This window comes from Bombus vancouverensis, chromosome 4 (genome assembly GCF_051014615.1).
Source record: "Bombus vancouverensis nearcticus chromosome 4, iyBomVanc1_principal, whole genome shotgun sequence".
In the NCBI taxonomy this organism is placed as follows: domain Eukaryota; kingdom Metazoa; phylum Arthropoda; class Insecta; order Hymenoptera; family Apidae; genus Bombus; species Bombus vancouverensis.
Genome location: NC_134914.1, coordinates 1,574,752 through 1,590,798, shown reverse-complemented (window position 1 = coordinate 1,590,798; position 16,047 = coordinate 1,574,752). Strand labels below are relative to the sequence as shown.

Sequence of the window (16,047 nt, the reverse complement as noted above, 5' to 3'; positions counted from 1 at the left end):
TTAACAGATCTCCGTCAATACGAAGGTGTAGAATCACTTTCCAATAGTATAATAACAAATAATTTTAATACACCCTGTATAATATTCTACTCTATATCTTCATGTGTGTATTTGTAGATTTGTAGAAAAAACTTCATTTTATGAATCTATCTTTACTGAAATCTGTAACATAAAATTCGTTGCTATGTTTTAGAGCTTGCTGACCTAAGCATAATACATATAATTCAATGAGATTGTTACCAATCTGATTAGAATTTTGGTATCATTATACGTTGGTATTCTAGGAATATATTTTGGCATACTTACGTCAAAAATAATAAACTAAACTGTTTTTATCTAATGTGCTTATTTAACCGAGAAACGATATTAGATGGTGAATAGTATTAAATAAGTTTGAAATATAATAGTAGAAAATAGATTTGTAACATAAAATATTGATGGTGTTTGTGATTAAATGTTACTTAAGAACTTATTGTGATTTCCTTTCAATTTTATTATAATTATTTCTATTTCAAAGTTCTATTTTTTGTTAAAGTTATCATTTATAGAAGAGTATCTAAAGAGATTTTTTTAAATTATGTGGTTGGTGATTTCAGGTGATTTGCCTTCAAGAAATGCAAGAAGAACATTTGGAAGAATTTTTGGTTCCGCTCCAGGAGTTAGGTTATAACTATTTATATAAAAAACGAACAAACGATAAAAAAGATGGATTGCTATTCCTATATCGATCTGATCAGCTTATTTTAATAGACTATGCAAAAGTTGAGCTTTATCAATCTGGTATTGAATTGTTGAATAGAGATAATGTTGGAATTATTGCAAAACTAGCAGTTAAAAAGAATCCTGAAATACAATTGGTGATTGCTACAACCCATCTACTTTACAATCCGAGACGACATGATGTGAGATTGGGACAAACTCAACTTCTTTTAGCAGAAATTGAGAGGATTGCTTTTCTGGAGAATACAATGTAAGTAATTTATCTTATTTGTTTAAGTTTTTATTCAAGGAAGGGCAAGCAATACATTTTAAATTACATCAGAATATTAAGTAAATAAATAATACGGAATAAATATTTGACTTTTTATGATATTTACATTGTAAAACTTTGAAAATTATGTTACGGAAGTGAAAATTACTAAGTGTTGCTGTTCAGCAAGCTCATCGTTTTTTCAAATACTTTCGCTAATACTTTAACTGTAGATACCTTTATCTTTACAGAAAAAAGACTAAAACCGATAAGTCTATTGAAATTTATAACCAGTCAATGTTATCAAGTCTTGAAATGAATTTCCTGAATTTCCCGATTCTTTCTAAAAGCTAGTTGCACGGGTCTGACGATCGACTGCTTTGGAAGCAGTCTAGGACTAGACCACGATCAAATAAATGATCATATGATCATGGGATTGTGGTCTAGATGCAAACTCAATGCAATCTAATTGTGGTGGACAAGTTCATGTTTATTAAATATGCTTATTTAAAAAATATATTCTTACTTGATAAAAATTAATGAAGATTAATAAAAACGTATACATTTTTTAATAACAATTAATTATTATTAAATATTATTTTAAAAATATGTTTCTATTTAAACTAGTATTCTCGTTAATTTGTGGAGTTGAAGTATTGTTAAATTCCTTAAAAAGATGTAAAAAAGAAAAGAATCAATTTTAATAACCTTTATAGAACTTAATAACCATTAATAGAACTTAATAACAATTAACTTTTTATGATCGAATTGCAAAACCTATACTTTGATTCTATAATATTGGTTCTATTTTCGTTGCATAATAAGTAATTAAAATAATTAGTTTCATTTAAAATTTCATTATTTGGTCTTCGTAACTTTATATTTAATCACGTAATCACATCAGAGGAGAAGTGTCTGAATTTCGAAGCTTTAGAGGATTGTAAATTCATAAAAAAAAAGAAAAGAAATGCTTTTAAATTAAAGTTGTGAAATTTGATTTTCACCACAAATTACCAGATTTCCAGATCATTGTACAATGGGCGGTACGATTTATATTCCAGCAAAGATATTTTTGAGAAATCAGTTTTATACCCATTGCTGTAAATACAAACAAATGCATATATTTTTTCTTTTAAAGTCTTTTTGCCAGTCTGAATAGCGTTCATGAGAATCATAAATTCCGAGGTTATAAATTCAAAGGTTTAGCGACCACATCAAGTGCCTTGTACTTGGAAAAAGTCCCGCTGCGTTTAGTATAATATGTATATTGTTGTCTGTCAAACGAAAAGGTCGTGCGTAGTGAAACCCAAATCAGTTTTCTTAATGAATGCAATGTAAATTTACTTGTGCTGATATTAAAAGAAATACTATTAGCACTTTCGACGATTAAAAAAGAAAAGAAAAGCAAATAACAGAAAAGTGCTTTTGTCGAGAAAAGTTATTATTGTAATATATTAATCAGAAACCATTTGCTGGATGATGCAACATATAGACAGCTTTTTAGATTAAGTAAAAATCAAGTAGATTTTGTTTAAAATCTTGTCGATAGTAATTTCAAGAATGGACACGTTTTTATTGACTTTTATTAACTGAAAATGTATTTTTAAAATAAAGATATTTAATAACAATTAATAGATATTAATTCGACCGCCACAATTGCATTTCACCGAGTTTGTATTTAGACTGCTTCCGAGATGGTCGAGCGAGCGCTAAACACAACGTAACCATGTTACGATGCCACGCAACGATGAACGCAACGTGGCCATGTTATCGATACAGTCGCATGTTATGTACATACCACCGCGTGGTATGTGTATAAATACAAGTATCAGATGCGTACATCGCAGCGGTGTCGTTATGTGATTACCCCATATGGGTGATGTTTATGGGAGATTTAAAGTTTATTGAGTCCAAGAATACAGTTTTGGGTACATATTCACAATAAACGGTGAATTTTTGTAATGGTATGTTAGGCAAAGGTACCGATACGCGGCGGTACGACGTAGCCATGCTGTATTATGTGTCGGCGCTTTACATTTTTCGTTGTATAATACAATTTTTGGGTTTAAGCCGCTGGGGAGCGGAGCTTTTTTATGTATTTTTTTTTATTTTTTTCTGTCCTGAAAACTTGGTCGCAAAACAGGATGCTTCGGTGGTTTGCTTTTTGGGTGCTGTGTAACTTTGGGGAGGGGTGGGATGAAAGGGAGGGGGCGGGGGAGGGGGATGCCAAATAGGTTTATTTACAAATATTTACAGTATTTACATTTTACACCTGTGTTATGCGGTGTCAGAATTGAGTTCTGTCGATTTAATGTTCTCTCTTATTTTATTATGGGTTCTGTATCCACCAGTATTTTTTTGTGTTTTTTCTGTGTTTGTCTTTGGTGTCTTTCCGGGGGAGGGCCATGTTGTATCTCCACCATGTACAGTATGGTTTTGATCCCTATTTTTCTTTTTATGTGATAAATTATTGGGGTGTTGTTTTGGTCTTGGAGGTAGTTTTTTTCGTCTAGGTATAGGAAAGCTTCTGGGGGATGTGGCCTGTTGTCCGAGTGTTTTTGTAATATGCGTTGTTAGGAAATAGGCAACTGAAGATTAAGCTGTTTTCTTTTATTTTTGCCGCTCGCGCGAAGTGGTTTCTTATTAGCTTTAGGATGTGACAGTCGATGCGGTGAATGTTGGCTAGGTCGTATATTGTTCTGTTTTTTACATATTTTTTGAATCCGCTGTGTTCGGATCTGTAAGTACTCAAGCAAGCCCTGATGCATTTTCTTTCGAATATGCAGATTTTTTCCATCTGGGAGGCTGATATGTTGTACCAGATTGGGCAGCCGTAGGTAATGATCGGTCTGATTAGTGCTTGGTAGCATAGTATTTTTACTTTGCTGTCGAGATGTTTGGAGTAGAATAGTTTTTTTATTCTTCAGAATTCTTTATTGGCCTTAGCAAGTTGAGTTTCGGTGTGCTGCTTGTAGTTTAATTTGTAGTCTATGTTTACTCCTAGGTATTTTACGCAGTTTTTGTGTGGTATGAGTGCCTCTTTGTTTGCCTTTTCTCTTAGTGCATATGGGTGATGTGATGTCGCCCGTGTGATTCGGGTTTTAAGCAGCTGCGTACGGTGGACGTACTTTAGAAATTCCGTCTTAGGAGTTTCAAGTTTCGGTAATAATGGGTAATTTGTCAGTATCGCCGTTTCTTTTTAAACTTAATAAAGTTAAAAACATATCAATGTTAAAAGAGGTTATGTAAGTAAGCAATATATCACAAAAATGTGTCGCAAACAATTATAAGTACCTTTAAATTTTATTTTAGTACTGAATCTAGAGTTAACCTTAGTCTAGAAAAAAGCCCCAAAAGTTTCGTCATTTTTATGTCGCGATTTGCTTACTACAGCTAAGTTTAACCGAAACCATTTCTCAACAAACCCAAATTGGGTTAAGTAGTAGTATTAATCCGCCCGACCAGCATTTCACTGTTTCACTTTACTGAGAATTCCAACGAATCTATTTAATTGTTCTTTAAAATGATTAAATAATGTTACCTGACCTCCTCACGGCTACTGAATTAATACTATTTAGTAGTATTAGTAGGTTAGTACCCAACCCAGTTTGAAAATTAAGGCCACGTGGTGGGGTATTTTTACAAAGAACTCGAAAACTAAGGCCGAGCGCTGAGTTAGTTGAAATTGTTAACCTTATCCCAAAATCGTTTTAGACTTTTGTTCCTCGTGATAAGTACAAGGCGTTGCTATAAAAAAAAATTTGGTCTTGAAAATTATGCTCAAGGTCAATTTTGCATAGACTTTTTTTTACAAATTCTCACCAGAGGGATACAGAGATGTACAAGCACGCTATTATAGTGTTTGGAATTACTTTTTATACATCCTGTATATTGTACATCATTTCTGCGATAAATATGCGTGTCTGCATATGTATATGTCTAAAGCTAGAGATCTTGTAAATTTTATCTTAAATCTATCAGATGAATCATTTATCCATATTACGGAAGATCATGCCCTTGTTGAAAAGCGATCTCCTGGTATTTTAATTATCCCTTAATTAGTATAATTTTGGAATAAATTTCCACACTTCGACAGCAAAAGCGAAACGGTAGAGGGTGGTAGTTAACGATATCTCATCCGCCTCACCGATGTCAATGACTTTTAAATATGTTGTCGGGGACATGATTTTGAATAACTTTCCTGTATGCGTGTAATTATTGCTCGGCCTTAATTTCCGAGATATTCGCAAAAAACTGTTGATACCCTTAAAGTGAATTCTACCTATAATTGTGCGTCTGTGATAGTGTCATGTAAACTTGAGGGTTGGATGATAAAACAAGAAGGTTGAGACATAACACAACTATTAACTTTCCTTTTATCAAACTTTATTATGAATTTAATAATCACAATGGAATACACACTGAATTAACACACAAATCACAATTCACTCCAACAACTTGATATAAAACCTAGTTACACGGATGCGTTAAGTACGCGACTGGTCTAAGGGTAGAAACCGGTAGAGATATGTTGACTATTCTAAAGATAGAGAATAAGTAAGTTTAATGACGATGTTGTGGCGGAGGAAAGCTAGGGATGGGTGTGTCTAAGGACACGGGATCATCGGATTTGTTGATGACAATTTTGGTTGGGAAAGTGAGGGCAGTAGACACCGCTTCCGATTGGATAATAAGAAGGTTGGTGGACCAGGAAGGGTTTTAGCCGTCCTCGGGAGAAAGTTGCTAACGGAAGATACCAAACGTGAGAAAAACTAACTTTCCAATGTCAACCCGTAGTAAACGATAAATGTAAAGGGGCACTTAAAATAAAAGATACTTGTTTGGTCTGAAGGACCTTAACTATAAAAGATGCCAAGATCCATGGTGGATCCTTAAGATTATTGAGGATACGCGCCAAGGATGTGTAGACATTTGGCTACCATCTTACCCGCGGTGTGTGACCTGGTCTCTGATGTGGATTGATGTTACAATAGCGTACGCGTCGACCGGATAAAATGACATCTAACATAAACCTGTATAACCTATGAACAAATGGTAAGAATTAAATTTAAATTCAGGATCAAAACTGACGCATTTCGAGTCCAAGTAAGTTCAAACACTATAATAGCGTGACGTTGTTACAGGCGCATAATTATAGTCAGAATTCACTTTTTTATTTATTTATTTATTTATTTACATTTTACAATTTGTCCAGTAGGACATTTGGTAAAATATTATAGCTTGGTATAATAATATAACATGTGGATGGCTACCCCCAGTGGGATACCATCTTCGAGTTTGATTGATTTATTTCTTTAGTGTGGTGAGTGTTTGTTTGTTAGGTTATGTCCTTTGTGAGATCTGTTGGGTGTTTCCTTGAATTCACTTTAGCGGTACGATAATTAACCGAAATATCGATAATTAACCGTACAGAAGTACATATGTGGACGATTCTAAACATCAAGACGATGAAAATAGTACTGGTATATTAAATATTGGAAATTTTGGACGATCGCGATCTTACAGTGGTTCTAAGGCAAACTTCTTCTCCATCCCGTGACCTTTAAACAATGTCTGTAGTTTCTATCCTTTAACAATGCAACGCGTTGGGTTGTTAGTCATTTGTAACTTCTAAACTATCTCACGCATCTCTAAACATAAATTTTAAACAGTTGTATTATCGATGCCTCTCATAGCTCAGCGACTTCGAGTCGTCGGCTATCAATTTTCCAGACATTCATTCGTAGCACTCTGCTGAGATCCTTATTGAAATCTTGGTTCAATCATAAATTATAGTATGGTAAGGTTAAATAGCGGCGGACTATCAATCATTATATCTTGCGACTAATAGGTATGCGTCATTCCACGCTAAATCGATCACCTGGTCGATGTTGAAAATTTTTATTTAATGAAATACGTAGATAGTCCACATGAAATTAGAGGTAGCGAGATCAATCATTATTTTTTTAAATTAGTTGAAAAGTATGAACGTTCGAATTTTTGCTCATTTTTATGAAATCGAGGTGCACTAGACAATTTTTGTTTCGGAAATTATTTGTCGGATTGAGTTGCGTTCTTTTTAGTTTTACTTAGAAGGCTTAATATATCCCAATACAATTCTCTTATACCGAAACATTAATTTTTTAATATTGAAAATTATTATTTTGCAAATTTCTTCTTGAAAGTTGCGGATTTAAAAATTTAGAAAATCTAAGGCAACATTCCTTGAAATTTCAGTTATGAAAGACTGCTCTGTCTCGGTTTCAGTGTATGATCTGTACGTTGCGCTATGTGGTCGAACACAATGGTATACCTATGATCTATAACCTATACGTATCGTAACCATGAAACACGATCATCGTATAAACAGGTCTCGACACTGGTTGAAAAAATTGAGTTGCGTCTAGTTGTGAAAAATCATGAATCTAGTTGTGAAATCATGTCATGAAAGGTCAACAAAGTCCCCCAAATTCTTACAAGACAGAGACAGATGATTGGGAATCTCTGTCTCTGTTTTAGTCATTTATAGTATGTCACGCATGCGCAGAATGAGAACTTTCTTGTCTTCCATGTTGATTTTTCACAACTAATCACGATTTAATTTTCGGACGGTTTTCCCTAGGCTTTGGTATGTGATTGTCGAGATTTGTTTGTATGATCGTACCCTGAAACGCAGCGTATCGGTCTTTTCATTTTTGAAGAAACTGGCGAAACTGTAGAAAAAATAGGTGCCTCTTCGATTTCGATGATTTTTGAATCTGCTGTAAAGCTTAAAATTTTGAACAACTTTTTCCTGTACATGTAATTGTCGGTCGGCTATAGTTTCCGATATATTCGTAAAAATTTATCGATACCACACAGTAAATTTTGCCTATAGTTGTGCACCCGTGGCAACAGCTGCGGCTGCATTAGTTGCAATCGGCTGGATAGAATGACCTAGTCAAAACATAACACTTATCTTCTGTTTATGTATATAAACGAGGGTGGGACGAGCATGGGTGAAGTTCCGTGCGCAACTGCATATGCAAAACTGTAAGAAATATCTGTTATAATTCAACTAAAAATGAATATCATCAATCGTTGGTTATCATTAAATATTAGTTGGTCTTTTCAATCTGGCCGCCATTGCGTGATTGGATATTAATTCTCCTATTTCGTAAAATACTCGCCCATTATATACTATAAACAAAGTACAGGCGACTGGCAATATTAACGCGTACACTGTTAGGAATGCACAATTATTGGTAGAATTCACTGTAGTGGTATCTATAATTTTTTGCAGATATCTCGGGAACTATAGCCGCTCGACAGTTACGTATATAGGAAAAACTTGTTTAAAATATTGATTTCTATAACATGTTAAAAAATCATGGAAATCGGAAAGAACGTAGCTTTTCTACAGTTTCGTCGAGAATTTAATTGAAATATTATTTTCTGTGACTACGTTTTATTACAAAAACATTAATTACGCTCATATATATAATATATCTAATCTGTTATTTTATGAACAGGACGGGTGCCAAATATCTTCCAATCATACTGGCAGGTGATTTCAACTTGCAACCCCATTCTGGAGTATACAAATTTATTGTAGAGGGAGTATTTGAATACCAAGGGAGGGGGAAAAATCTTGAACGAACTGACTACCGATCTCTATCGAATTCTCTTATCCCTCCCCGGCTTTGCATTACTGATAATTGTCAACATTTTAATGTCTTAAAACAGAGACTACGTGGAGAAGGAACAGACAAAGTGATGGTATGTTAATAATTAATAAATAGTTAATGGAGGTGAAACTGCAGGAAAACTATCTTCTCTCCGATTTCGATCATTTTGAAATATATTATGTTAATCAACATTTTGAACAACTTTTCCCTATACATATGGTGGGCGATCAGTCTTAGTTGCCGAGATACAGTAGACTCCCGCTTGACCGGCCGCTGTAGATAGGACCTCCTTGGTCGGATAAACGAATGGCCAGTTAATCCGATAACATGTTTCAATTAATATTTTTAAGTAGTTACTGAATTTGTTCAGTAACGTATAAGTATATGAATAAAGTTTATTGCATACACCTAGTACATACATATGTACATATAAACAATGTTTACTAAATATTAGTTTTTACACAAAAGTCAGTAATTTCTTTCTCTTTCTTTGATTTAATTTTGTTTATTAATGCGATATCACGCCACTTCTTTTAAAATAAGATATTAATTCTCTCGTTGCTCAACATATCTCATTGTAGTTTCAATTGCAGTCTTGCTTTTTGCGTGACTCACTTCTTCATTCTTATCTACACTCAAAACTGCTGAATTATTTAATTCTTCATCTCCCATCATCTAATTGCTTGAATAATTTCGTCATCCATTAACATTTCATTCCCTAAAATATTATCATTTATAAGCTATTTAGCGACATCGTCTATTTCTGAATTTTCGCATCCGGCCAAAAGATTGAAATCATTGAGCAAAGCAATATTATTATCGTGATCTGTTCGATCATTGGCACATAGCTCCTTTCGCAACTAGTTTCCCTCGATGAACTTTTTCGCATCAAGTCATAATTTCTTCCATGATGTTAAAAACGTCGATGCCGGGGTTTCTTCAGAAGCAGATACCAATATATAATAACATTTGCAATATTAATTTTCTTAAGGGCGACAGTAAGTTGTCTTTCTTGGTTAGTTATTATTTCGAGTTATTATTATAAAATCATCACCTTAATGTCATCAAAAAAAATATTTCTCGGATACATGGGAGCATTATCAAGGAAAAAAATAGCCTTGATTGACAGTTTCAATCGCATTAATATCTTTAAATATTAATATCTTTGGCTTAACTGTCTTGCCTATAAAAGAATGTAGCAGCAATTTTAAACCTGTTTCATCGGAACTGTACACTTGCACAGGGCTAAGATTTTTCTTCTGTATAATGTCTACAAATTTCTTTGAAAATTCATTTACAGCGTTTTGGTCTGCTAATTTTTTCGTCACAAACACTTAAATAATGCACACCGTGTTGCTTTATCCATCGTTAGACAACCTTCGCTCGTCAAGAATTCTTCGTCGCTAGATTTCTTGCGCAATTGGATTGTTTTTTCTTCTAAAATTGGCCCACTAATAACTTTTTGTTATTCCTGCACGAGTCATATCCATAACGCATCATCAACTATTTCATTTTTACTTTTTTTCATTGAGCATATGTTCGACAGCATTCTTTCTGATTGTATTTTTACGCTAAAGTCTGTAAGATGCACCCAAGCGGTAGTTTGGTAGTTCTGCCTACAACACGTTCTGCGAGCTCGGAATATGACGAACTCGCGTGATTTTGCTTTTACGTTCGCCCGTGATGACGACTGTACAACGAATGACGAGTACGCTCCGCATCACAGCCACGCAGAAGGTCAGAGTTTTTCTCACGTGTTTTCGCTATCTCTTTCTAGAACCTAGACAATCGTAATCGCAAGACGACGGGACCGCTGGCCTGCACGCCACGCGGATCAGGGCTTAATTTATAGCGCCCTTTAAAGTGTTGACGCCTGCTTTTTCATGGCCAAAGGTTTTTTTTTTATTTATTTATTTATTCAAATTTTACAATTTGTCCAGTAAGACATTTGGTAAAATATTATAGCGGTATACTAATATAACATGTGGGTGGCTACCCTCAGCGGGTTACCATCATCGTGATAGCCAAAGGTGACGAAGGGCAGGCACTCGTCCCGGGCGTTCGAACTTGGCGATTATCTTACAAGTCTTGGAATTTCCGGTTTCTCCGCCAGTTCTTCAGTGTACTCTTTCCGATATTCAAATCGCTACCTGTCAGACTTGCATGTCCATCATTATCCAAACGTTGCAATACTTTTAATTTTATTGCAATAGTCAATATATTTCGCTTACGCTTACAACACGATTTGTAGTGTACTTCACGTTAAAGCAATAAATGTAAGAAAACAGAAGCGTAGAAGTAACATTTAAAATGCTTTTGAGATCACTTGAAAGACGCTGCCCAAATGTTCGATAGGACTGACTGACGTAATAAGGAAAGAAACACAATTTCCTCCTTGTACGCATTGCTTCCAATGGACCATACCATGGATGAAAATATGATACATATGTAATACATACATTGTATGTATAAGTTTTTTTATAACGCCACAGATGTACGGAATCCAGTATTCAAAAATTTAATATGAATAGAAAATAAAATTAGTAAAAGAACGACTACTTAAACAATGCAAAAAGTGGCAAAAAGTAAATTTAGTTGAAAGAAAGTGAATAATGACGGAATATCTATCTCAACAATTTTTCTTCTGATCAATGTTTTTCATATTACTAAAAATGTGGCCGATTAAAGCGGAGGCCTAAAGCGGAGTCTACTGTATTAGCAAATAACTGTACCATTAAGGTGAATTCTCTCTGTAATTATGCGTTCATAGCAGCGTATGCGTTGGTTTTGGTTGGCAGCCGCCTTATGGTGGCCGGATAAAATAACGCTTAACTCAAACCTAATTGTTATCGTTTGTTTATAGGTAGTTTATATAGATTGGGCTTATGTGTACTTTATCCAGCCACCACATTGCGCCGCGAGGCAACCAATACTAACGCATACGCTGTCACGGATTATATCCTTTATAGGCTTATAGGCATGGATTATAGGCAGAATACACTCTAGTGAAACCCACAGTTTTTTTTGTGAATATCTTGGAAATTAACACGTTGGGTGCGGAATCAATATCGATATACTTTCCGTTTGGCCGGCGCAAAGAGCTGAGCGCGAGCTGGTCAATATGATGCATAAACAGAAGATAACACGTTCAACACGACTGTTTTGTTTTTCGAGCATTAAAAAGTTGATGTCTAAGAGATGAACAGATGTAGGCAAGCCTCATAACAGTAAAGACATAATTTGGAAGCAAGAAGTTTCATCCTGTTTTTTACTAAGTTTTATCAAATTCTATTTAAGGTGGTGTTTTACAAAGTTCTTTAGTTGATTTATTATTTTAAAAAATACTTGTTGTCCATAATACTACCATGTCGAGAGGTGATGATAGAAATACGTCAATCAAATTTATTGTCACCGTCGTTCAGTAAATGAAGCAATGAAAGAGACTTGTTAGATACGCAATGGTCCGATGATCAAAATGTGGAATGGTTTAATCTAATTGGCAACCAAGAATATCATTCCTTTCATAAGTGCATATAATGACAAAAAAAAAGAAAAGAAAGGGAAAATACTGCGGAAGTACAGGATTGCACTAAAATCGAGGATATTTATAAATTGTTTGCTGCAGACGAAATTTTGGAAAATATAAACACACAAACAAATATCTGTGCTGCACAATCGACGAAGACTTCTAAGCGTTTGGATAAATGGATACCAGCAAATAAAAACTAAATAAAGCGTGTTATGGTGTTGATTTTACAGATCGGGCTGATCAAATTTCCATCTGTGAAATTATATCGATCTAAAGACCTTTATTTGCCCAAACATTCCCATGAAAAATAACGAGTATTTCGATCGGTTCGAAATTTCCCTGAGGATGCTGCATTTTGAAAATAATGAAGCGGTTGATACATCCAATCGTTTATCAAAGATTCAATATCTCGTTGATGCTCTAAATGAAAATTTCAAACGATATTACGATCTACAAGAAATGTTGTGTACTGGCGAGTCATTGATCCCATTTCGTGAGCGAATCGTATTTAGGCAATATCTAAAACAGAAAAGCTGTATATACGGCATAAAGGCATTCAAACTGTGCTGCGAATACGGATACACATATAGCTTCCTTATTTATACTATATTACAAAATCTGCTGACAAAGAAAATACTTCACTGGATATTGCACTGCATTTATGCAAGGATGTATTTCATAAAGTTCCTACATTTATGTGTCGATAATTGATATAGGAGCACGGAATTGACGAATAAGCTCGTTAAAAAAATATGCAAAATTGAAACATGGAAAATATATTACTAAGGAAAGTAATGATGGAATTACAATATGGAAGTAGAAGGATGAACGTGACGTTTTAGTCCTTTCTACAACAGTACAATGTCAGTCCCTAGGATCTGACGCCGCACCCAACGTGTTAAGGCTGACCACCCGTTATATGTTTAAGAAAAAATTGTTCAAAGGACAAATCATTTTACCCCAAATAGTTTTACAAAAAAGTTTAATTTAAAATTCAACAGGATTGGTGTTGAAGATAAATTTCCGAACAATTACCTACAATATGTACAATGTACAGGATGTTCAAAAACAGTTTGTCATGGCTTTGGCAGATGCTCCTATACCTTCGGATTGGTAGGGGTTTGTCAAAAAATTGACCTTAACCTCGAATTTTAAGGTCAAATTTTTTTATTACATCATATAATACTCGTTGCAAGCCAATTGAAAGCCTCGAAGGAACCATGATCATAACCCTACCGTTCTCTTGGAAAAAATATCAAAGTTTTATTAATTTTAATATCTGTATGTATATATAACTGATTTTATTCGTATGTAATATATTTACGTCTCACAGTAGACAAAGCTTACATACTCTACTATTGATGAAGCCGCTGAGAATTATTCTTTAACACATAAAATGTATTGACAATCGATAAGGTATGTATAATGGAAAACCGTCTACGGTCTACAAATCCTAGATTGGAGTTAGGTTGTGGTTAGGTTGATCCATCCAGGTTGGTATGAAATTGAGATGGTAATGTTTAAGTAGACGCTTCTTTAATTGGCATCCTATTTTTTATATGTACGTAAGTACCATAGGTATGGAGCACTATATTTGCATTTGAGTTATTAAATCTTACAGGTGCTTTCTTCTCAATTTTCTAGTATTCTTGTTTTTATACAGAATGCTGGTCAGAAGGTTTAGGTAGTTTGTTGTCTTTATTTTGTAATTTTTTTATTTTTTTATTTTCTAAGAAAGATCTTAAAGAGAATTTGACCCTGAAATTTAAGATCAAGGTCGACTTTGCGGTCACTTCTCTTAACGGATCTACATCAATGGAAACTAAAGATACAGACTTACTTGCCAAAGCCGTGACAAATAATTTTTTTACACCATGTATATATATCGTATTAAGAGTTCTGAAATATGACCGTGTATTGTTTCTATTCGAGTTATATGCGTAATTTACAAAGTAAGAAGGTAAATTGAATATTTAATCTGTTGCAGTTGGAAAATAGCGAACACCACAATGTAGATACTTCAGAAAATAATTCATCAAACGTTTGCGAAGTGAAAGCAGATACAACTGATTTTCAAACAATAGAAATTGCACATGATTATCGTGTTAATTTCTGTTCTGGCACCTTAACTCATCCTTTCCATTTTAATAGTGTATACAAACATCAAAATTGTCACGGAGAACAAGAAGCTACAACAAATCAGGGCAAATGGATCACTGTTGATTATATTTTTTATAGCGATCTGGAACTTCTTGAGGTATATGATTTACCCACAGCCACGAGATGCAATACTTTACCTACAATACCTAATTTTGCAGTTGGAAGTGATCATTTGTGTTTAGCAGCTACTTTTAAACTACGTAAAAGCAAACTTTAGAACTGTTAATACCATGATTTATAATATAGTGAAAAGTTATTATGTTATAACCTTGAGACAATTACCTTTTTTACATTATGTATGAAAAGATAATGTAAGTAAGAGATACTGTACAGAATAGCCACGTTATTTTGTATAAAAAATTAAAAATATTACTATTTTCCTTTATTGTTATTGATAAATATGGAAAACATTGTAGTTTGTAATGATTTATTACATTAAATGTGACATATATTATACCTTGTAGATTAAAATATTGATCTCGGGTACAGAAACCAAATTTAATACAAAATTATTGTTCTTTAAGCGTATTACCGTTTCTATTATTATATTCGTACAATGGCTACAAAAAGTATTTGTACCATTACATTTATTCTTGCATTTATATACGAATTAATTAGATCCGACTACAATCAATTTTTTATTATTTAGTAGTATTTTCATATGTATAAATTATAAATATGTGGAAATTTGATATAATTTTTTTTTATTATTCAATTTGTACTTTGCAATTTGTCCAGCTGGACATTTGGTAAATTTTTCTAACTTGATTGCTAAATAACATGTGGATGGTTACCGCCAGCGGGATACCATCTTGGAATAATTTGATACTATGGCAATGAAATGTATGTAGAATCTAAGAAAAAAATGCTTCATTGGAGAATAAGGGTGTGTACCTTTTGTAGCTACTGTATTCCCTAATATCATAGATATTTACATTTACCATAATATTTGGAACGATATATTTAAAAACGTCACAATGTTTTTGTAATAAATTCCTTAATTTATACCTTTATAATTATTGAAACATTCGTTTACTTGCTTTCTATTCTGCTAGACACTTATCAAAGAGCGGAACACGATTATGTTCGAATGTGAGGTCAAAAATTTTAGAACTTAAACTCAAATGGACCACAGGTTCCCGTTGTCCAGCCACTCTGAAATTTTGTACATATTATTTTCTTACTAGGTATCACAATCTATGAGAGCAAGACTAACAAAAATTCTAAGAAAATTTTTGACCATACAGTTTTTGATCCAGTGCAAAAAAATAGAGAAACTTTATCATAAGAAATCATTAATATACTGTGGAGTTTAATTGTGATGTTTCACAATCTTAATCAAACTTAGATGCTATAACGTACTTCCATTGTCAAAATTCCGACAATATGTAAAATTTGTATACGATATGAAAACGAAATATTGTCTGATATTATTAGTAAACATTTCTTATTTAGTGCAGAATTTGGGTTAAACTTGGAGAATTTTCGTATAGCGTTTGTAAATATTCCAGCAAAGATTTTGTCTGAATACTTTCTTGTTAATTATAATCATTTCTTCAACAATCTAACGACTATTGTGTACACACTACTACACACGCATGTTACTTGCGAAACGAGAGGACCGATAGAGATCTGTGCTACACACTGGTCATTATTTTGTTTATCAAAAGTGTTTTATAATTCCAACGAATAATTTTCATTATGAAAAATTCAGCGCTATA

The 16,047-nt window shown here is 33.6% G+C and overlaps 1 protein-coding gene across 3 annotated transcripts in view; it reads left to right on the top strand.

The window, feature by feature from the left end:
* The window catches only part of angel (protein), a 31,615-nt gene extending 16,904 nt beyond the window's left edge, over positions 1–14,711 (top strand). For all 3 annotated transcript variants that reach the window (XM_076618236.1, XM_076618235.1, XM_076618237.1), the window contains 3 exons: positions 597–970; positions 8,482–8,728; positions 14,154–14,711. In XM_076618236.1, coding sequence (XP_076474351.1) covers positions 597–970; positions 8,482–8,728; positions 14,154–14,543 — 1,011 coding nt within the window. In that variant the 3' untranslated portion in view covers positions 14,544–14,711. The remainder of the gene's footprint in view (positions 1–596; positions 971–8,481; positions 8,729–14,153) is intronic.
* Positions 14,712–16,047: the final 1,336 nt, after the last annotated feature.